The 24,531-nt window shown below is 43.5% G+C and overlaps 1 protein-coding gene across 1 annotated transcript in view; it reads left to right on the top strand.

Moving 5' to 3' along the window:
* Positions 1–24,531, top strand: part of LOC145408780 (organic cation transporter protein-like) — a 55,282-nt gene that overhangs the window by 4,943 nt on the left and 25,808 nt on the right. The window contains exon 6 of the mRNA XM_080279430.1: positions 19,270–19,400. Coding sequence (XP_080135556.1) covers positions 19,270–19,400 — 131 coding nt within the window. The remainder of the gene's footprint in view (positions 1–19,269; positions 19,401–24,531) is intronic.

Genomic DNA, 24,531 nt, shown 5'->3' with positions numbered 1-24,531 from the left:
TGTGTCTGGGGTGTGTTTGGGGTGTATCGGGGTGTGTTTGCGGTGTGTCTGAGGTGTGTCTGAGGTGAGTTTGGAGTGTGTTTAGGGTGTGTCTGGGTGTTTCTGGGGTGTGTTTGGGGTGCATCTGGGGTGTGTCTGTGGTGTGCTTGGGGTGTGTCTGGGGTGTGTTTCGTTTTTTTGGCAGGAGTGTTTTTGGGGTGTGTCTGGGGTGTGTTTGGGGTGTGTTTGAGGTGTGTCTGGGGTATTTCTGGGGTGTGTGGGATGTGTCTAGGGTGTTTCTGGGATGTGTTTGGGGTGTGTCTGGGGTGTGTTTGGGGTTTGTTTGGGGTGTGTCTGGGGAGTGTCTGGGATGTGTCTGGGTTATGTTTTGGGATGTGTCTAGGGTGTAGTGTACATCTGGGGTGTATCTGGGGCATGTCTAGGGTGTACTTTGGGGTGTGTTTGGGGTGTGTCTGGGGTGTTTCTGGGGTGCGTCTGGGGTGTTTGAGGTGTGTCTGGGGTGTGTTTGAGGTGTGTCTGGGGTGTGTTTGAGGTGTCTAGGGTGTGTTTGGGGTGTTTCTGTTGTGTGTTTGGGGTGTGTCTGGGGTGTGCTTTGGGATGTTTCTGGGGTGTGTCTGGGATGTGTTTTGAGGTTAGTCTGGGATGTGTTTTGGGGTGTGCTTTGGATATGTTTTAAGGTGTGAGTGTGGCGTTTCTGAGGTGTGTTTTTGGGGGGGGGTGTTGGGGGTGTGCTTTGGATATATTTTGGGGTGTAGGTGTGGTGTACATCTGTGGTGTGTTTGAGTGTTTTTTGGGGTGTGTCTTGCGTGTGGTTGGGGTGTGTCAGAGCTGTGTTTGCTGTGCATTTGCGGTGTGTCTTGGGTGTATTTGAAGTGTGTTTTGGGGTGTGTCTGGGGTTTGTTTAGGGTGTGTCTGGAGTTTGTTTGGGGTGTGTCTGGGGTTTGTTTGGGGTGTGTCTGGGGTTTGTTTGGGGTGTGTCTGGGGTTTTATCATTCTCTCTGCTTGAAGGTTCTTACATTTTTTTTTCTTTAATTATAGGTGTTTGATTCTACAAGTGTTACCGACTCTACAGGTGTGACTTGCAGAAGGCCACATATAATCTCATCAGATAAACACTAAGTGTTGCAGGGTTATGTTCTGTGTTGAAGGGGAGCCAATGAGAGACTGGCTAATGCAGAGAGGGTCTTTTTGGTTGGCCAGGTGGAGTGGCATTATGAGAGAGAGAGAGAGAGAGAGAGAGAGAGAGAGAGAGAGAGAGAGAGATGCTGGTGCAGTGGAGTGAGTTAGTTCACGTGATCAGTAATCTGGGTGAGTGTGCTGCTGAAGGGGACGTTTTGATTGCCCAGGTGAGGAGGCATTTGATAAAGAAAGAGAGAGAGGAAGACGGATCTGCTGGTGCCAAGATTAATTTAACGTGGTAAGTTGGGTGAGTGCGTTGCTACGTGTACTTTATTTATGCCTGGGTGAAAAGGAAGAAAAAAAAATCGATTTTTAAAATTTTAGTTTTATACTTGTTATTTCCAGATGTTAAAGAAAAAGTTTAGGAAAACCTTTTCATAATGAAAGTGTTGGAAACAGCTACTAGATCCCTGCTCCTAAGCTGAATATAGTCGTCCATCAGCATCAAAAATGTTAAAATTGCATCATGAAATTAGAGGAGACAAGGCGTTGTCTACCTGAATACGTGTATCATAGTGAATTGCTTAACCATTTTACTTCGATGACGTGTTTTTTTTTTTTTCCTGTTATCTGCATACGATTTTATTCCACATGGGAAGGACCTGTATTATTGAAAGGATTAACTAAGGTTATATCTAACACCTTCAGTTCGAAAATTTTCCAAGTAGCGTAAGACCGTCTAGAGGTTGTAGGAACACACACACACACACACACACACACACACACACACACACACACACACACACACACGTCGGAGTGAAGGGGTTAAGCTCCGGATCCATTAAACCTCGGATCAAATGCCTGGATGGAGCAAAACTTCTTTCGCAATATCGATAATCCCGAATTTCGTTTTAATAATGGTTTTACGTTGTTTTTCTTATTGTTACGTGTGTGTGTGTGTGTGTGTGTGTGTGTGTGTGTGTGTGTGTGTGTGTGTGTGTGATTTCTTATGATTGATGTCCACCTACCTACCTGCCATCCTGCCTACCTACGTATATACCTACATTTCTACATACCCTCGTACCTATCTACCTTCCAATCCTACCTACTTACCTACCTACCTATCTCTATATGTCTATCCGCTCTACAGCCTACCTACCTATCTACTGACCTATTTACCTATTAAAGGAGCAATCAATATTCTCTACTTCTATTTACCTATCTATCTATCTGACTGCCAGGTCTATCTCCAAATTTCTCCACTCTGACCTCTTAGCCCGATGTGTGGAATGAGAATGTTGTGTGGTGGTTGTGTGTTTGTGATATTTTGGTGATATGGGATGCTCTCTCTCTCTCTCTCTCTCTCTCTCTATTTTCCGTAACCACTTCCGTGATTATGTGTGTTGACAACGATAATAATGCTCTTTGGTGCCTAGTCATTGTGTGGGTTGTAATTCTAGAGTGTTTTGTGCTGATGGTGTATGATTAGGTATAAATGGTATGTAAATGCTGTTGCTGCATGTTTGTATGTATGTATGTATGTATGTGGATAGACAGATAGACAGAGGGATGGATGGAGACAGACAGACAGATAGACAGAAAGATAGATAGATAGATAGATAGGTAGGTGGGTTAGTAGGTACATTGACAGATGGACGGATGGAGGGATTGATAGATAGATAGACAGACAGACAGACAGACAGACAAATAGACAAACGGACAGATAGACAGAGAAATTAAGCATAATGTTTCTGATACACCAGTTATGCAGTTGTAGTCAGAAACAAAAATTTGACTTCCGTACGGTTCCACAGTATTTGATTCACACTTAGAACAAATTAGCTGCCCCTTTGATCCTATCAGTCTCGTTTAGCTGTCAGTGGTAGACTGAGTTCTTCGTGATACTGACCTGAAAATCACACCAACGTAGTCAATTTCGCCTAAAAAAAATACAGTAAATAAATAAATAAATAACCTCTGTTGTGCTCTTGCTGTGGCTCAACCAGTGATACCCAAATAGTAAACAAAAATACTTTCAACTTTGTCACGGAGATTTTCACCCTACTTTTAATTATACTTTTAAGTGCTTATTTTGTTTTAATCACCTGGCTTGATAACTCTCGCATCTAACTTACTGATTCGATCGACAATGTGCTGCGTGCTACAATAAAGGTGCTCGGGAGGGATGCCTTTATGTGGTGGTACCAATATTACCAGGTTGCTCAGCTGCCTGGTTATACAAACGCGATACGGACATGATACGGATGGTGACCTGGAATGTAAGGGGTGCAAATGATGAGGTGAAAGAGAGCGAGATTGTCCAGGTGGTTGACCCCTCCATGGGCAGCCACCTTGTCGTGGTGGGGGGGCTTGCGTGCCCCTGTGATCCCACAAGCCTGCCCGTGGATGTAAAGACATCTTTCAGGGTCTCCCATGCGGGTAGGGTTGTGGGAGAGGGGTCTGACTAAGCGCTGCCCGAAACGTAGGTTACCTGTATGGGTCATCGGTACCGCCCTCCAGAGGGATCGCCTCGGTGCTGTCATTAGTTGGTTGGTTGGGTGTCTGGGCTGGGAGGTGTTGGGGAAGGGGGTCTTTGCACTGGTGGGAGCAAACTTTCGTAGCACGGGGTGTCCTTTTTGGGACACCTTCTGGGGACGAGGTACCCCACTCCCATCAGACCACGCTTGGTCCCCTCACTCCCTGGTAGGCGGTTTCCCTTGGCTCATGGTGCCATTTTGTCTAAGGCATGTGTGTATGGATACATCCCAAACTTCTTTAACCACTCGTGTGGTCGGTGACAAGCCCCACGAGTTGGCATCACCTGATCACTCTCTGGCCGATGACCCTGTACCCCCATGGTCATCTGCCAAAAATACGAATGAAGATGCCCTTCCTATCGAGGTATTACCTGGTGTTTTTGTTAATAACTCTTACACAAAATACGTAGTCCTTAAAATGGATAATGGTACTTCCTTCCAGAACCTGAATTGTTTTCAGATTCACAGTGGTCTAGTTTCAGCATGTGGATTTACTCCCAAGGTCTCTTTTCAGGGTGATGGTTCTCTATTGCTAGAAGCTAGGAATGAAGAGGAGAGTTCACACATCCAGTCCCTAACTATGGTCGCTGGTTATCCTGTATCTGCCTCTTGTCACTTGGTCCTAAAGCAGTCCCGAGGGGTTGTGTATTCTCGTGACTTGATCTCATATTCTGATTCTTCCCTCTTAGAGGGGCTGGCTCTTCAGGTGTTGTAGCAGTACGGAGAATTATGAAGAAAGTTGATGGGGTTTTAACCCCCACGCCCACTCTTATCTTGACATTTGACCGTCTTACCTTGCCAGAGGTTATCACTGCTGCATGGTGGAAGCTAAAGGTTAAACCTTATGTTCCCCGACCTAGAAGATGCTATTATTGTCAAAGATTTGGTCATGTCCGCCGTTCTTTCAGGCGGGAAGCGTCTGGCCTTCCTGAGGTCTGTGGAAATTGTGGTGGAATTTCTCATGGTATAGATGATTGTTCTCAACCCTCTAAATGTTTGAACTGTGGAGGAGCACATGCAGCCTCCTCAAGTGATTGCGAAGTATACAAATACGAATAAGAGATTATTTTTGTCCGAACGAAGAAGAAAATTTCCTTTTCTGAGGCAAAGGCCAGGGTATGGGAGCGGTTCATTTGCCCTGGGGTTACCTTTGCTGCTGCGTTGTCTCGCCATAAAGCTACCCAGCAGGTGCCCTTGCCATCACACAATGCCCCATCAAATTCTCAGGGTTCTACTTCCCGGCCTTCTCGCCTGGGGGGTTCCACTGAGGGAGTGCAGCCTGGAAGCAGCTGTGCTTCCTCCAGGGAGGTGCCTCCTGTCTCTGGGGGTGTCCCCTCTGCGGTGGTTTTTCCAGCGTCTGAGAGTGCCTCCCCCATCCCAGTTCCTCCGGTTCCTCCTGTGACAAACACCCGTGTCGATGCTACACCTTGCCTTGACACATCCAAAACTCCCGATGTCCTTCCTGTGCATCCTTGTCCTGACATATCCAAAAAAGACAGCGTCTCTCATACTTCTTTATCGGCTGCTACTCCCGTACCGACTGCTGCTCCTGAACCATCTGCCCACTCTGCTACTGTTGCTCACTCTTCTTTACAGTGTGGCACTGTAGTTTCTAATGCTTTGAGTTCTGGTGCAGAGATGGAGGTTGCATCTGCCAACCTCAAACGAGTGAGGAGTGAGGAGTTTTTGGGTGACTCCCCTCCTTCTAAGGTTCAAACTTCTGTACTGCATGAGGATTCTGAGGGGGCTCTTTGCTCGACAACCCAGCCAGTGGTGGTGTCTAAGTCTGTGGGTGTTCATGATGGCCCTTCTAGGATTCCCGTCCTTGCCTCTTCCTCAGGTGTGGTGGGGCCTGGGTCATAGATACTCATAGAGCTCAGTCGCTTGCTCCCTCTGATCTGTCACCCAGCGGCCAACCTTTGGTTGATTTGGTTGGGGGGGGTTCAGTTGGCCCCGAGGTGCCAGCTGAACCCTCACATGGGTGTGCGGATGGGGTACGTGGATCTTCCAAGAAGGTCTCTGTGCTTCGGACTCATTCTGGCGATGGGCGGGACATGTCTCGGGGTAAGGGTACTTCCAACCATGGAAACTAAATCTTCATTGCCTTCTCGGTTGGTGAGGCAGAGCTCCATGCCTAGGAAGAAGAGCTTTCACTCCCTTCCCAACGAGGTTGCTACATAGCTTTCTAAGTTCATAATATTTAATACTAATCACTATGGCTCAATCGGTACCAATCTGTCTTCAGTGGAACTGTAGAGGTGCCATGGCAAATTGGGAGGAATTGCAGTTATTACTCTCTGCTCTGAACCCACTATGTGTGTGTCTTCAGGAGACAATGGTGGGGGACAGACAGTTCCCTTCCATTAGGGGGTATAAGGCCTTCCATGCATCTCCTCCTGGTGGTCACAGCGGTGGATGTGTAATTTTGTGTCGTTCTGATGTCCCCTTTATTTCCTTTGAGATTCAGTCCCCCTTTCCAGTTCTAGCAGTACAGATGCACGTTGGGAGGTGCTATACCATCTGTTGTCTGTACCTTCCACCTTCCATTCCTGTTATACGTGCTGATCAAGAAACCCTTTTCAGCCAACTTCCATCCCCTTTCCTACTCCTTGGTGACCTTAATGGTCGCCATCCTTTGTGGGGTGACTCACTTTCAAATCCCCGGGGTGATCTTCTTGCCTCTGCTTGGGGATTTAGATTTGGTTGTCCTAAATGATGGAAGGCCGACCCATTTTCATGTTCAGACTGGCATGTATTCTGTCATTGACCTTACCATCTCCTCCTCTGACTGTGCCCTTGATTTTTCTTTGGAGGTTTTGGATGATCTACATGGTAGTGACCATTATCCTGTAGTGGTCCAGCCTACTCGCTCTGTTCCTGTAGCCCGTCTGCCACGCTGGTGTCTGGACAGGGCTGATTGGTCTCTGTTTGAGGAACTATGTGTATTTGCCAACAGGGTTACTGATTTTTCAACTATCGATGATGCCGAATGTTATTTTACTAAGACCATTTTCTCAGCAGGGGTTCATTCTATCCCACGGACTTCTGGTGTTTTTTCCCGGAGACCTGTGCCATGGTGGAATGATGACTGCTCCATAGCAAAGGGAACTTACAAAGCAGCTGCTCGTTGGTATTTTGCCAATCGTAATGTTGTTTTTCTAAAAATACAGTTTCGCAAAGCATGTGCTCACTATAGATGGGTCATGAAGAATGCTTGCCGTAACTCGTGGAGGTTGTATGTTTCTACAATTACATCTTCAACTTCAATGTCTGTGGTGTGGAAAAAGGTGCGCAAGATTTCTGGTAGGTTCTCGTCCCCCTCCCCTCCGGTGTTGCGCCTTCACGGAGAACTTGTGTCTGCACCAGATGCAGTAGCCTCTGCTTTTACAGATCAGTTTTATGCTGTCTCCACAAAGGATCCTTACAGCCATTTGCTACCTTTCATAGGAATCAGGAGAGGCTGGGTCTTGACTTCCGCTCTCGTAGCGGAGAGCCGTATAATTTAGATTTCAGCCTCCGTGAGCTGCGTGCTGCCCTTTCAGAGTGTCGTGACACTGCTTCTGGGCCTGACGATACTTCATATACTATGCTGCGTCATCTTCCAACTGATTCACTTCAGTTTTTATTGGACCTTTTTAACAGGGTTTGGAGTGAGGACTCTATTCCGAGGAGTCGAAAGTTGGGTATTGTCCTCCCCTTTCCCAAGCCTGGTAAAGACCATTCCCAAGTCTCCAACTATCGCCCTATCACTTTAACATCATGTGTGTGCAAGCTGTTCAAAAAGATGGTCAATGTCAGGCTTATGTGGTTTCTGGAGAAGGGCTGCTTTCTCTCTCCATTGCAGAGTGGTTTCCATAAATTACGGTGCACTTCAGACAACCTTATCAGGCTCAAGGCATCAATCTGTGAAGCTTTTGCCTCCAAGCAACATCTTGTGGCTGTGTTTTTTGACCTTGAGAAGGCTTATGACACTGCCTGGCACCATGGCATCCTTCAACAATTTCATGCCTTTGGTTTACGTGGTCACCTGCCTTTGATGCTTGGAGACTTCTTGACTGATCGTGTATTTCGGATCCGTGTGGGTTCTACCCTCTCTGCGCCACTGTGCCAGGAGGAAGGTGTCCCACAGGGGAGTGTCTTCAGTGTTTCCCTGTTTGCAGTGGCCATTAATGGTATCATTGACACTGTGCCTGCTGGGGTATCCTCATCCCTTTATGTGGATGACTTAGCTATATGGTTTTCTGGCTCCCGCATGTCTGCTATTGAGCAGCGTATGCAACTTGCCTTGGACAAGATTTCTGCCTGGGCCACTTCCAAGGGTTTTCGGTTTTCCCCTTCAAAGACTATGGCTATGCACTTCTGTAGGATGAGAGAGGTACACCCGGACCCTGATCTCCAGCTTTGTGGCAGGAGACTCCGTTATGTGACAGAGACGAAATTCTTGGGCCTGACTTTTGATTGTCATTTGATATGGGTCTCACACTTGGCAAATCTTAAAACATCATGTATGAAGGCTCTCAATCTATTGAGGGTTCTGTCCCATACCTCTTGGGGTGCTGATCGAAGGACACTCTTGCATTTGTTTCAGGTATTTGCAACCTCTAAGCTGTCATATGGCTGTGAGGTATATTCCTCTGCCACAGAATCAAGACTAAAAACTCTAGATGCTCTCTGTCATGCTGGTCTTCGCCTTGCAACTGGGGCTCTTCGGTCCTCTCCAATTCCCAGCTTATTGGTGGAAACTGGTGTGCCTCCCTTAGATCTACTGCGTCAGTCTGTTGCAGTATGGTGCTGGCTCCGGATTCGTCGCCTTCGAGACTCACTTGTCTGTGAGGGTGTAATGAAACAGTCTTGTCTTTTGTGTTATAGTAGACACCCTCGCATGCCTCGTCCATTTGGCTATAGGGTTCAGGATATAATGGAGGGGTTTGGTTTGTCGGCAGTACTTGTCAGTCCTATTCGGATCCCGAGGGTTGCGCCTTGGATATTGCCCAAGGTAACTTTCTGCAGGCCTATTGCAGGTTCAAAGGATTTTGTCACTCCTCAGTGTCTTTTAAGGTTATTTTTAGAACATTCTTCTAGTCATGGTGATTCTGTGCCTGTGTATACTGATGGCTCTGAATCCGCATCAGGTGTTGGTTTTGGAGTGGTATTTCCCAATTTTAGCCATGGAGGTAGCCTTCCTTTGGTTGCCTCAGTTTTTACTGCAGAGTTGTCAGCCATCATTTTAGCCTTGAAATTGGTGTTTGTTCACCCTGACAATTATTTTACTATTTTTAGCGACTCTTAAGGGGCGCTTTTGTCCCTGGACTCTTTTAACTCTTCCCATCCCTTAGTTTTAGCTATTATGGAGTGGCTGTTCCTCATTCGTCGTCGGGGGAAGAGAGTGGATTTTTGCTGGGTTCCCGCACATGTTGGTGTGGTGGGCAATGAGACTGCAGATGCATTGGGCAAGGCTGCAGCTACTCAACAGCCCCCAACAGAATATCCGCTTCCTGTATCTGATCTAACACCTTACTTGCAGGACAGAATGCATGTGTGTTGGCAGAGATGCTGGGATGGTGTTGCTCATAATAAGCTGAAAGAGGTCTTCCAGAGAGTGGTTGTGCCAAGGGTTCTCCCTTCAGTGCCTCGGCGATTGGAGGTATCCCTTGCTAGGCTTCGCATTGGGCACTCTCGGCTTACACATTGGTTCCTGATGAGTGGCGAGAGACAACCGTACTGTGATGATTGCTTTGTTCCCCTTATTGTCCGTCACTTGCTAGTCAAGTGTCCAAGTTTGGGGGACCTGCGTCGGAGATTCCTCCATAGGTATACAGGGGTGGATGGTGCCTACTGTCTCTCCTCGATGCTTGGTGGAGCCCATAGCGATTTTACTGATGTTTTTGGTTTTCTTCAGGAGGCGGGCCTCCTTCCACTTTTATAAGAAATTGTTTTCTTTTAACTATTCTTTTATTGTTTTCAGTGTTTTATTTCAAGAAAAAGTTATTAATTTTATATCGATTATGCACTATTTATTTGCCATGTGTTTTAGCTTGTTGTCCAGTGCATATGAACTTAGCAGTTGTACTGCCAGTTTCTACTACAATCAATCAATCAATCAGTCCAGGTGCTTGAGGGTGCGAAAGTGGATGTATGTGGATTAACTGAAACTAAATGGAGAGGTGAGAGTGTGAGAGAATGGGATTATGGATGGGGTATATGTACACGAGTAGGTGAGAATGAGAGGGCAAAAGAAGGAGTATATATTGTTGTAAGTAACAGATGGAAGGAGAATATAAGTGAGTATGAATCAGATGGTTCAAGGATTGTGTGGGTAAGACTGAAAGTTGGACTACAAATGTGGGTGATTGTGTGTGTGTACGTGCCAACGCAAGATCGTGCAAGCAGAGTGAGAGAAGAGTTCTGGACAAATGTGGAAGTGTGCATAGAAAAGTTTGAAAGGAATGAGAGAGTATTTTTGATCGGTGATATGAATGGTAAAGTAGGTAATATGAAGGTGGATGGAGTATTTGGTGAGTGGGGTGTACCTGCTGAGATAGATGAGAATGGCAGTGCTTTATTGGATATTTGTGCCTGGAGGGGGTTGATGACACCCAACATCCTCTTCAGGCACAAAATGATCCACAGGTATACATGCCGAGTGATGAGAAGGGTGGATGGAGAACTGAATGAAAGGAAGGCAATGACTGATTATGTATGCGTGGATGAAAGGATGCAAAGATGTGTAATGGATGCAAGTGCATATAGAGGTTGGGGAAGTGGACTTTCTGACCACCACCAAGTGGTGGTCAGAATCGAGGTGCAAGTAAAATGGAGAAATAGAAGAAAGGAAGGATGGGAGGAAGGAGTAGATGTAAAAAGAGTGGAAAGGTTACAAGAGGATGAGAAAAAGGCAGAATATAAGAGAGAAGTGGAGGAATGATTGGGTAAACATGAATTGGTGTAGATGGGGGACGTGGAAGGTGTGTGCAAGATATTCACAGAGGAAATATGTGCAGCATGTGAGGTGGTGTGTGCGGTGAAGAGAAGACGAAAGGGGGTGCAAGGAACAGCATGATGGAATGAAGAGGTGAAACGGGCTGTGGCACAGAAGAACAGAGCATACAATGAATGGATGGGAAATAGGGGCGTGGAAGAAGTTGAGAGAAAAAAGAGAGAGTTATGTGTAGAAAGGAAAAGAGAAGTGAACAGATTAGTAAGAGAGAGTAAGAAGAGAGTGGATGAGGAATTTGGAAGGAATTTGAGTGTCAGGTGGAGGGACTGTACCGGGTAAAAAAATGTTCTGGAAAGAGGGGAAGAGAGTCAGACAGTGTGGCAATGAAGTTAGTAGGAGAGTGAAAGATAAAAATGGTAGATTACTAAATGAGAAGGGAGAAAAAGTGAGCAGATGGAAAGAACACTTCAATGAATTGTTGAACATAGAGAATGAAAGTAATGCGAGTATAAGTGGCTGAGGAGTGGCTGGGAGAAGGAGGGAGGTGAGAAGACAGGAAGAAATCAGTAGGATAGAAGTTGTGAAAGCAATGAAGAAAGTCAAAATGGGGAAAGCCACAGGAATTGATGGAGTGTTTGGTGAAATGCTGAAGCAGGGGGGAGAGATAGTAGTAGAATGGATGTGGACTATGTGCAGATTGGCCTGGGAGGAAGGTAAAGTCCCGGATGATTGGAAGTCAGGTACAATTATTCCCTTGTAGAAAGGGAAATGGGAAAAAGAAGTGTGTGGTAATCACAGGGGCATTTGTCTTCTTAGTGTAATAGGCAAAGAATACGGTAGGATACTTATTGACAGAATTAAGGAAATAACAGAGGAATTAGTTGGAGAACAGGGAGGCTTTAGGAAGGGAAGAGGTTGTGTAGATCAGATATTCATTCTTAGATCTTTAGTGGAAAAGTGTCTAGAGAAGGGAAAGAAGTTGTATGCGGCCTTCATGGATTTGGAGAAAGTATATGACAGGGTGGATAGACAAGGATTGTGGAAAGTATTAAGAATATATGGAGCTGATGGGAAGTTGATGAATGCTGTGAAGAGTATATATGAGGGTGCTAAGGCTGCAGTGCATGTGGATAGCGAACTGAGTGAGTTTTTCTGTTTGAAAGTTCGGTTGAAACAGGGATGTGTCATGTCTCCGTGGTTGTTCAAGCTGTATATGGATGGAGTTATAAAAGAGATACAAGGTAGGGCAGTGGATGTTGGAGTGGCCCTAATGAGAGATAGTGTTTGGAAACTCTCTGTACTGTTGTTTGCTGATGATACTGTATTGTTAAGTGAAGACGAAGGGAGCTGCAAGGTTTGGTGGATGAGTTTGGAAGAGTGTGTAAGAAACGGAATTTAAAGGTGAATGTTGCGAACAGAAAAGTTATGGTCTTCGAGAGAGGTGAAGTCAGTGAATGTACAGTGAGGCTGGATGATAAGGAAATGGAAAATGTGAGTACGTTTAAGTACTTGGGTAGTGTGATGAGTAAGGATGAAAGTTTGGAAGGTGAAGTGCTTGAAATGGTACAACAAGGAAGAAAGGTTGCTGGTTCCTTGAAGGTAGTGATAAGAAACAGCGAAGTTAGCATGGAAGTGAAAAAGTTATTATATGACCGTATTGTGATTTTTTTTTTTTTAATAACAGAACGGAGGAAGGAAAAACAAATAAATAAAAAAATAATAATCCATACACCAGATTACTGGTGTCCTCTGTTCAAAAAATATCTCTAACAGTTATTTGAACAGCTGTGGGTTGAAATTTGGAGGGAAGCAACTCTGGGGAAGCGAGTTCCAGAGAGATGCATTTTGGGGAATGAAAGAATTCTGATAGGCAGAAATTCTGCAATATGGCTGAGTGACATTCCAGTCACGAGCGCTACCAGATGCCCGTGTAGCACGAGGGAAGGCATGGAGAGGAGGCACTATGGACGCAACTTCGTCTGAGCATTTGCCAAGAATATCTGTAAAATAATGCAAAGGAGGCAACATTTCTTCTTGCTTGTATGGGAGGTAGTTTATTTGTAATGGCAGGGTTGTTAATAATTCTAACAGTTTTGTTCTGAATTTTGTCTAGTTGTTTTAATGCAACCTCTCCACATCCATTCCACAAGGGTGAGCAATATTCAAGCTGAGAGCGCACATGACTCTTATACATTATAGCTAACTGCTCATCAGTGAAGATGTTACAGACTCTGTACAATAATCTAAGTTTTTTTGAGGCGGTCTTAGCAAGTGATCTAACATGAGAGGTCCAGTTGAGGGCATTGTTAAGTGAGATGCCAAGAATTTCAATGCTCTTGGAGATGAGAATACTAGTAGCACTGAAGGTAATGTACGAATCTGGCAATATCTGTCTATTAGTAAATTGTATATATTTAGTTATACTAGCATTAAATGAGACAAGTTGTTTTGTCCCCATTCACTGATCGTAGATGGATCTTGATTTATGGAGATGGCTGTACCGAGTTGAGAGGTAGAGATATCAGACTTTGTAAATGGGTGTCTAAGTGTGAATGAACTATGTAGTGTTGAGTCATCTGCATATGAGTGGATGGGATTGTGCGTGACAGATAAGAGATCATTAATATGAACAAGGAATAGGGTTGGCACCTGAACTGATCCCTGCTGTAAGCCGGCGTTATTTGACTGAAAATTGGAATATACATCATCTACTTTTATATTCCTGTCACTAAGCTATGAAGAAATCAAAGGAACAAAATACATTAGTCCATAGCAAGGAGTTTGGACAGCAGGGAACGGTGCCATACTTTGTCGAAAGCTTTAGAAATATCAAAATCTACTGCATGAGTTTCTCCATGTAGATCAATTGATTGATGGATGGTGTGAGTCAGGAGATTGAGTATGTCAGTGGTGGATCTTTCGTGGGGAAAATCATATTGTGTATCACTAATTACGTTGCTGGATTCAAGATGATTAATTATGTGCTTATTAATAAAAGTTTCAAATACCTTATCAAGAGAAGATGTGACAGCTATTGGTCTGTAATCAGAGGGGTCAAAGGAACTTCCGTTCTTCGGAATTGGGTGGATATTGGCTTCTTTCCATGAATTCGGGAATGAAGAAGTACGTATGCATAGTCTGAATAATTTAGCTAGAACAGAGGCAAGTTCACGGGAACACTTTTTCAAAACAATTGGCGGAATTCCATCTGGGCCTGGAGCTTTGTTGGTAGGTAAATTGTCTAGGATGGATTTCATGTATCTTGTCTGTATTTTAAGTGGGGCAATTTCGGGAGAGTCATGTTCTAGTTCTGGGACATTCTGGCTGGCATCGTCTATGGTAGAATTTTAGGCAAATGTACTGGCAAAAATATCCGCTTTCCCACGCGGGTCATTTGTAATGTCACCATCTGAAGATTTTACTGGGGGAATGGATGAGGACTTGTTAAAGTTATTATTGAAAGAATTAGGAGTTGACCGAAATATTCTATTGTCATTAGGGTTGTTAAGCAGTGCTGATGCTTGCTTTTGAAGAAAGTTAGATTTAGCTAGATTTATTACAGCTTTTGCATGATTTCCAGTAATTTTAAATTGAGAGAGTGATTCAGATGTTTTTGATTATAAGTATGAGTTATATGCTAATGACTTATGGGCTGTTGATCTGTCACAGTTGTCATCAATCCATTTTGAAGAGTTCGATCTTCTAGTAAACTGTTGACTTGGTATGAATAAATCCATACCAGGTAGTATTAAGTCGCAAATGTGGGAGTGGGTAGAACTGGGATCACTAGAGACGAAAGACTGCCATGGAATGTCACCAAGATAATTTCTAAATCCATTCCAGTTTGCCCTATCAAAGTGCCATCGGGTCACCCTGACAGGTTCAGAACGGGGAGGTGTGGGAGGGTTAACTAATGAGGCTTTGATGAGATTGTGGTCAGAGGATCCAAGTGGTGACAGTACCTCAATCCCAAATTGATCTGGATTATTTGTCAAGAATAAATCCAAGAGATGGGCATTATGGTCAGGATTATCAGGTATTCTGGTCAGTTGCATTACCAGCTGGGTGAGATTAAACGATTCTGCAAACAGCTCACACTCTAGACCAGCGTCGACAGTCCTGGCAGAATGCAATAACCATTCAACATTATGTATGTTAAAATCACCCAAAATGGTAATTTCGGTGCTAAGGGCAAGGGTAAGGTTACCCAACTATGTGCATGTGGAATCAAATACACTGGGTTCCGAAGAAGCATTGGGGGAGCGATAAACTACAAATATAAATTTGGTAATATTTTGACAATTTAGTTTATACAATAAGTAATCAAAACTGGATGAAGTGAAGTTTAAAATAGTGTCAACTGTATATTGGGATTTAATATAACAGGTGCTGCCCTTGTTAGGGAACTTTGTAAGGAGTTGGTAACCGGGAAAACAAAATGGAGATATATCAGTAGAGGGTGAGATTTGAGGTTCTGTGAGGAAAAGGACCAGAGGGGATATGGACGGAAGGAAAAAATGAAATGAGTTTAAATTTGTGCTAAGGCTGCAGATGTTGGTGAAGAATAAGGTCGCACTCTCACTTCTTCTATGACGAGCATTACTGGAAATTGTAACAGTCGCTGCTGGCACAGTGGCTTGATGGTGACCGGGAGGACCCTGTGCCACCAACCCTACCCTGCCGGTGGTGGCAATCCGAGGTACCACCTCATTTCATAGTAACATTGCAACGGCCATTACTAAAGAGATTTAATATTAGGTGTGGTATATCATGTGCACGTAGTGTGGTGTAGACAGTTGAAGATAGAGGTATTAAGAGAGCATGCTGGCCTACTCTCTGTGTAAGTGAATGCACTGAAAATGTTCAGCAAAGGGGGATGGTCAGGATCAAGTCCTGAGGGCTGGTGAAACGGGAGCTCCAGCTCTCCCTATCACCAGCTTGCCATCCACCTCGGGAGTACTGCCCTGTTCGACTGGTGCTACAGTCTACTCCTCACACAGGAGTACCACCTCTGACGTATGGAAGTGAAACTTGGACCTTGTTTGAGGGACACAAGTCAAGAGTGAGAGACGTGGAAATGAGTTATTTGAGAGGAGCCTGTGGAGTCACATGGAGAGACAGACTGACAAATGAGGATGTGAAGGAGCGTTGTGGTGTGGATGTAGATGTGATAGGAAGCATTAGGAGAAATGCACTGAGGTGGATGGCCATGTGGAGAGGAAGGAGAGTGAGAAACTAACGAGGAGAGAGTATGTGAGTGAGATGGAGAGGGAGAGAGGGAGGGGAAGGTCAAGGATGAGATGGAGGGATGGAGTGGAGAGGTATATGAGAGAGGAGGGTGTGAATTGGGAGCGGGGCAGTGAAATGGCGGGGGACAGGGTGACGTGGAAGCGATTTTTTTTTGGCCACCCCGTATAAGAGATTAAGGCGTCTGGCAATAGATAGGTAGATAGACTGGCCTCAGTACTAACAAGGCATACGGGCCTGATGGGGTCCCTCATTGTCCTCAAGCACTGAGTTTCTGTGCTTACACCCTGCCTAGGTAAACTCTTTCTCCTTTGTCTGTCAACTTGTACCTTTTCGTCTTGCTGGAAATTTGCTCTCATTCAGCCAGTCCCAAAGAAGGGTGACCATTCCCAACTCTCTAACTATCACCCAGTTACTTTAACATGTTGTATCTCAAAAGTTTTAGAGTCTATTCTTATCAGAAAAATTTAAAAGGATCTTTCCTATGACAACCTTCTTTCTGATCATCAGTATGGGTTCCGTCAGTAATGCTCCACTGGCAATCTTCTCACCTACCTTTCAGACTCCTGGTCATCCTTCTTTCGGGACATTGGCGAAAGCTTTGCCATTACACTTAACATCTCAAAGGCTATCGATCGAGTCTGGCATAAATCTTTAATTTCCAAACTGCTCTCTTACTGTTTCTATCCCTCTATCTGTGTCTTCATCTATAACTTCCTTTCTGGTCGTTCTATAGCTGCTGTTGTAGACGGCCATCGTTCTTCTAGATGTATTAATAGTGGTGTTACTCAGGGCTCTGTCCTATCACCAACTCTCTTCCTTTCATTCATCAGTGTTCTTCTAAGCTGGACATCCAATCTTATCCACTCATATGCTGATGATTCCACCCTTCACCTTTCCATTCGCTTCCTGCAGCGTCCATCTCAGCAGTTACTTCAACAAACAAAGGAAGAAGCTATGGCACACCTAATGTCTGACTTGGCTCTTATCTCTGACTGGGGTAAGAGTAATGTTGTTTTTAATGCATTAAAGACTCAGTTCTTATACCTATCAACCCGACATAATCTTCTTCAGGAGTACCCACTAATGTTTACTAATATCCAGCTCAATCCTGCATCACCCTTAAACACACTTGGGGTTTCATTCTCTCGGGATTTATCTTTAGAATGATCGTATTACATCCCTTGTAAAATCTGCCTCCAAGAGATTAGGTGTGCTAAGCCAACTCTGCACCTTCTTTACCCCTGCACAGTTTTGTTCACCCCTGTGTAGAATACAAATTTCATGTGTAGGGAGGCTCCCCACATACAGCTCTTCTCAATTGGGTGGAGTCAAATCTTTACGCCTCATTAACTTTCCTTCTCTTAGTGGCTTCCTTCAGCCTCTGTCTCTTTGCTGCACTGTTGGATCTTTATCTCTTTTCTATCGCTACTTCAATGGTTACTGCCCCTCTGAAGTGTCTGCTTGCATCCCTTCATCCCTACGACGGGCGCATTGCACCCATCTAGCAACAAACTCTCGTCCCTTCTCTGTCCAACTCTTTAATGCAATAGTTAACCATTACTTCCATTCCTTCATTTTTGAAACAGATCAGCTCTGGAACTGTCTCCCTCTGTCTGTATTTCCTACATCCTACGATCTCCAGTCTTTCAAATACAGTGTGTCAAGGCATCTCGAAATGAACGGATGTTGAATTTGACTCTGTCGTACTGTTTTTGTTTTTTGTTTTCTTGGAAGGAACAGTTTGTGGGCTCCTGGCCTTTGGTGCCTACCTCCTTGCATAACATATATATATATATATATATATATATATATATATATATGTATATACACATATATATATATATATATATATATAGATAGATAGATAGATAGATAGATAGATATAAATATATATATATATATATATATATATATATATATATATACAGAGAGAGAGAGAGAGAGAGAGAGAGAGAGATATGAGGTCCCATATCAGTTTTTAATTGGTACCATGACCTTTGACCCTAAGTGACCTTGAAAGGTCAAACTCAAGGTCATCGATATTCAGGGGATTGTAACTAGAAACTCGTTGAAGACAGAGATATTTACTCTTATCAAGGTATTGGAAGTCTCATATGGACTTTCATTTGGCTGCATGACCTTTGACCTTGATGGACTTTGAAAGGTCAAGTGCAAGCTCATGAATTCTGAGATGGCATAACTTGAAAACATGTGCTCCATTATTTTAGACTTTAATTGTATACTGACACCAAATGGTAGTAACGATTAAGTATTTAATAGTAATAAAATAACTGTTGTCGGGCAAGGTTTGTTGTGCCTGGTACCACTTGTTGTTTTGGTGGTTATTATTGTACTGGAGGTTTTTCTTGTTTTGGTGGTGGTTTTTGTTGTTTTGATGGTTATTATTGTCTTGGTGAATATTCTTGTTGTTTTAGTGGTTTATATTGTTGTTTTGGTTTATGTTATTGTTGTATTGGTGGTATTGGTAGGTGGGGGTGCTCACCATCCACTCACTCACTGTCGTGCTGCTCTCGGTTGACTCCCCCTTCCTATCTTCCTTCCTTCATTCCTTCCTCGCTCTTCTGTCTTTCTTTCCTTCTTTTTTTCCTCTTCCTTCTGTCTATGGGTGACTCTATTCTGAATGACAAGCCAAATGGTTTTCGGTACACCAGGAAACCATTTACTACGCTGAGCGAAATCAGTTTAACCAAACTATGACGCCTGGTGGTTTAGAGGGTAATTAAGGCGCTCCAAATGGATTGATCCTGTGTGGGTTTATATCTAAGGGATGGTTGGGGTTTATTGCTCACGTAATGCAACTCAGGGATGTGTGAGGCTGGTCAGCCTAATCTTAAATGTCAAGCTCAACTTGCCTAGCCCTGGACTTCTATGCTCCTCATTGGGCAACAGAGGATTAGATGATGTATGTACAGTACTGTACATATGTATGTATTGGTGGTTGTTATTGTTGTTCTGGCTGCTGTTATTGTTATCGTGGTTACTGCTGTTTTGGTTGTTGTTGTTATGGTGGTTATTGGTTTAGTGGTTGTTCTTGTTTCAATGCTGTTATTGTCTTGGTGTTTTGGTGTTGTCTTGGCCGTTGTTGCTGTTGTTATGGCAGTTGTTATTGTTTTAGTGACTTACTGTTGTTTTGGTGACTGTTATTGTTGTTTTTGTGGTTGTTCTTGTTTTTATGGTGACTATTGTTGTTTTTGTGGTTGTTTTTGTTCTTTTGGTGATTGTTTTTGTTGTGCTGGTGTTGCTTTGTTGTTGTTATGGTGGCTGTTCTTGTTTTGATGGCTATTATTGTTGTTTTGGTCCTCGTGATTCCTTTTTTGATAATTGTTCTTGTTAACGTATTTTTTGTCATTTGGTGATCATTCTTGTTGCTTTGGCGATCATGCTGGTGACCTCTCATGTCCTCAGGTGGTGGCCCCGTGACTTAGAGGGCGACGCAGAAGTTGGCAAGATGGTGATCACTGACAAATTTGATTATCTCCTCACCAAACTGGGCACGGGATGGTGGAATGCCATGTTCATCTTCGCTACGGGATACTGTGAGTATTATACCTATGTTTGTCTGTTGATCTGCGTGTCTTTTTGTTGATCTGTTTATCTGCCTGTTCACACACACACACACACACACACACACACACACACACACACACACACACACACACACACACACACACACACACACACACACACACACACACACACACACACACACACACACACACACACACACACCGCTCGCTGGTGCAGTGGTAACGTTCTCGCTTGCCAACTGGTGGACTGGAGTTCGCGCCTCGCTCAGGTTGCGAAAAGTTTCACTGACGAAGTAGGTGGTTACTGTCCCCCTTGAGCAAGGGGACGGGTGTGTGCGTGTGTGAAGGTCACAGTCTTGCCCTTAGATCGGACTATATGAGCTCTCAGCTCCCTTCCGGGAGGGTAAAAAGCTGACGATCACGACCATCAAGTGATCCTGACCGACCCGGTGAATTAATTACATATATATATATATATATATATATATATATATATATATATATACAATCTTTCTCCCTGTCTATCTGCATGTCAAGCAGTCAGATTTGTTGATCAGTCAGTCAGTTAATCAAATAAACAATATATAAACATTCAACAACGTCTATCTGTCTATTTATCTACCTATCTATCTACCTATCCAGTCACACATTAGACCTTGCTTAACATATTTCTTCCTTATTAATCCATGCATTATATAGCTTGTTATATATATATATATATATATATATATATATATATATATATATATATATATATATATATATATGTATATAGAGAGAGAGAGAGAGAGAGAGAGAGAGAGAGAGAGAGAGAGAGAGAGAGAGCACTTACTCCAATGGAGCAAAGAAATGGCGTTCCTATGTACAGTCAGGGAAAGTTCCGTATTACCCACCTCCCGAAGCACTATGTGAGACGGGTGAATACGAAGCGGCAGCCAGACATCTTGTGTCTGGTAACCGTGAGTGTGAAGGAGGGGGAAGAGGGGGATTGGGGATAGAGGAAGGTGTTGTGATAGGTTTGGAATCACGTGTAGGAGTGCAATGTATGACTTGGACGGTGTGTTTGAGTTAATTTCGTAAGGATGGATGACAATATGAAGCTACCATTATATTTCAAAAAATACCTACTTGTCTGTAGAGTCTTTGATGTCTAGAAAGGTATGAATGTTTGCTGGGTTCGGACAAAGGAATGAATGCTTTCATTCCCTCTCGACCTTAACATGAGATGTTTCCCCAGGAGATAATTGTATATATATATATATATATATATATATATATATATATATATATATATATATATATATATATATATATATTTTGTTACGGAACAGAGAAAGATAACGTACACTTTAAGTGAGAATACTAAGAGTCACTACTGTCCCGTAAAGTTCCAGGTTCAAAACAAAAGAGTTAGGTAAAATTACAAGTTAAAGTTTAATGCTCAAACGAACAACAAAACATTCAGGACTCATAAGGATAATGTAATGGCAAATGAACAGGTTAAATATATGGTTAACTGCAATAGCCTCTATTAACACGAAATTAGCAAGAGTAAATTTATCTAAGTCAGCCCTGATAAAATGAGATACCAGATAATACTCAGTGAATGCCAGATAAATTATTACAGATACAAACTATTATCAAAAATGACTGACATAAAACCCAACATTAATCAAAAACCTCACTAGGCCTAAGAATTAACCTAATGCTACACAGTACAAGAAAAAACACAACAGTTATACCCAAATTACACACAGCTGCTAGATGTTTGGAGATTTCTTGAGCACTCACAATAATAATATCTGTACAGGGGAGGACAGAGATGTGAACAAAATGAGGAGCAGATCTAAGTGGCAATGATGCAGAGACTGAGCTCATTATATAGGGGCCAGGAGAGCTTGATACAACTTGTAAGAAGGACGCGCAAATGAAGCCATGGGGACAAAAAGTTGAAAATCCCGCTCTGAATAACAGAGAGAACGACTTACTCTACTATAACGGTAGAAGGGGGGGACTGAGGCAGAACACGCTCGTGATCAAACATGCAGCATACTGTGCGTTAAAATTACACAAAGGATGATGAAATCATAGGCTATGTAACACCTCCCCACAAAGAAAAAGAAATTTACAAAGGAAATTTCTTATTACTCTAAAACAATCTGTCTAAAGTCTAGATAAGCAATCTGCAATAACATTTTCTTTCCCCTTGACATGTTGTATGTCTAATGAATACTCCTGAAGAAGTAGACTCCATCTTGTCAATCTCTGATTTATATCTTTAAACTTACTAAGGAATTTCAGTGGGTTATGATCGGTATAAATGACTATGGGGTCAAAACCAGAACACAAATAAAATGAAAAATGCTGTAAACCCAAAATCAAGGCCAAAAGCTCTTTCTCAATAGTTGAGTAGTTCTTTTGAGGTGGAGTGAACTTCTTACTGTAATAAGATACAGGATGTTCAATACCCTGATCATCCTCTTGCAGCAAAACAGCCCCAGCTCCTGTATCACTTGCATCAACAGCCATCTTAAAAGGCTTAGCAAAATTTGGAGTAGCGAGCACTGGCTGACTCAACAGAATAGCTTTAAGTTTGTTGAAAGAGGACTCACAGTTATCAGTCCAGACAAATTTAACTCCCCCCCTCAGTAGGTCTGTAAGTGGTGATACAAGAATAGAAAAGTTAAGAACAAATCTCCTGTAATATCCTACCATTCCCAAAAATCTTTGTAGCTCTTTCCTACTTTCAGGACTGGGAAGATCACTTATAACCTGAACCTTAGCTCCTGGTGGTGCAACATGTCCATCACCAATTACATACCCAAGGTACTGAACTTTAGCATGACCAAACTCACACTTTGATAAATTAGCTACAAGATTAGCGTGAACCAAACGCTCAAGAAATTTACTGACATGGCATAGGTGATCTTTCCAGTTGTCACTGAAGATTAATACATCATCAATATAAACAACACATCCTGCCAAACCCTCTGTTACAACATTCATGAGCTTCTGAAATGTGGCTGGTGCATTCTTCATACCATATGGCATTATTGAACATGCAAAAGTCTTTCCTAGTGTTACAAAACATGAGATCTCCCTAGCACGTTCAGTCATAGGTACTTGCCAGTATCCCTTTAACAAATCAAACTTACTTATGTACCTAGCCTTTCCGATCTTGTCTATGCAATCTTCCACACGAAGGAGAGGGTAAGTGTCTGTTTTGATTATCTGATTAACACATCTGTAGTCAATGCAAAGCCGCTGTGACCCACCTGGCTTAGGGACCAGAGTGACAGGAGAACTCCACTCGCTCTGACAGGGCTCAATCATCTTGTGGTCCAACAGGTAGCCAAGCTCCTTCTGGATGAGAGGAACTTTCACTGGGTTCACACGGTAAGGAGGCAATGTAATTGGCTTTGCGTCTCCAACATCGACATCATGCATCAACACAGTGGTTCTTCCTGGAGTGGCACGGAACACTTGCGGGTACTCCTGCAGTAATGCCGAAAACTCCTGCCTTTCCTTGGGAGGTAGATGAGAAAGCTTAGTCTGGAGATCATTCATGATATCAGGATTCTTCCCCAAACTATCACTCAGGCTCATACTGCATGGGAGAGCTTCACTTGCAGACTCGGGTGGAACAGCTACAGTGTGACTGGATTATTTTCGTCCCGCCTGTGATATAACTTTAGCATGTTGATGTGACATAGTTGCTTGCTCTTTCTACGATCTGGTGTGGCGATGACATAGTTGACATCACTGAGTTTCTTCTCCACGAAATAAGGACCACTAAACTTGGCTTGAAGAGGTTGCCCATGAACTGGTAGCAGAATCAAAACCTGATCTCCTGGCTGAAAGTGGCGTAACCTGGACTTCTTATCATACCAAGTCTTCATCTTCTCCTGAGCAGCTCCTAAATTCTCTCTCGCCAGCTGTAAAGCAGTGGACAGCCGTTCTTTGAACTTCATCACATACTCCAGCAGGTTGACGTCATCTTCCTCCGACAGCCAGCATTCCTTGAGTAACTTAAGGGGTCCTCTTACTTCATGGCCAAACAGTAGTTCAAAAGGTGAGAAGCCCAGTGATTCATTTGGAGATTCTCTTGCGGCAAACACAACGAATGGAAGACCTTTATCCCAGTCTTTCTGATGTTCCAAACAGTATTTCTTGAGCATCGATTTGAGTGTTTGATGATATCTCTCCAACGCTCCTTGGGTCTGGGGATGGTAAGCTGAAGACGTGATCTGGGAGATGCCCAACTCCTTCAGAGACTGCTTGAAAACATTCGACATGAAATTACTTCCCCGGTCTGACTGTACCTCCTTAGGCAGACCAAACTTTGTGAAGAACCCTAACATTTCCTTAACCACGTTCTTTGCTGAGATATTTCTAAGTGGAATGGCTTCAGGATAACGAGTAGCCATATCAATCAGGGTCAACACATAAGAAAATCCTGAAGAAGTCTTAGGAAGAGGGCCCACAATATCCACCAACACACGGGTGAAAGGCGCCTCAAAAGGAGGAATGAGAACTAGAGGTGCAACCTTTTCAGTCTGATTACACTTCCCCACAACTTGACAGGTGTGACAAGACTTACAATACCAGGAAACATCCCTGAAGATACCTGGCCAGTAGAAGTGTTTCAAAATGCGTGCCACAGTCTTCCTCACTCCAAGGTGTCCTGCCAAACTGGAATCATGAGCCACTCTAATGATATCCTGCCTACAAACACGAGGGATGACAACTTGATGTACAACCTCCCATTCACAGTCGGCTGATGCTGTTGGGGGTCTCCACTTCCTCATAAGTACTCCTGACTTTACATAATAACAAGTAGAAGCACCGGCTGACTCTTCTTCACTGTAAGCAGAGTTAGCTAGACCTTTCAACTCAGGGTCAGCAACCTGCAACTCAACCAACTCTTGACGAGACAAATTATCAACACTACGGGGTACTGCCTCATCTGGAGAGTGGTCCAAATTAGCAAGAAAAGTGTCAGCTAGGATAACATCATCATCATCATTATCCTCTAAATCACCAGTAACTTTAGACTTAGCCCTAGTGACAGCACATGCAGGGAACACATCAGGGACATCACAATCCTGGGACACAGCCACTGGCTCACTAGACAACTGAG

Source organism: Coenobita brevimanus, chromosome 78, assembly GCF_032717465.1.
Source record: "Coenobita brevimanus isolate Jiangsu-jjx chromosome 78, ASM3271746v2, whole genome shotgun sequence".
Taxonomy (NCBI): domain Eukaryota; kingdom Metazoa; phylum Arthropoda; class Malacostraca; order Decapoda; family Coenobitidae; genus Coenobita; species Coenobita brevimanus.
Note: the sequence above shows the minus strand (reverse complement) of the source record. Positions and strands in the feature narration are given on the sequence as shown.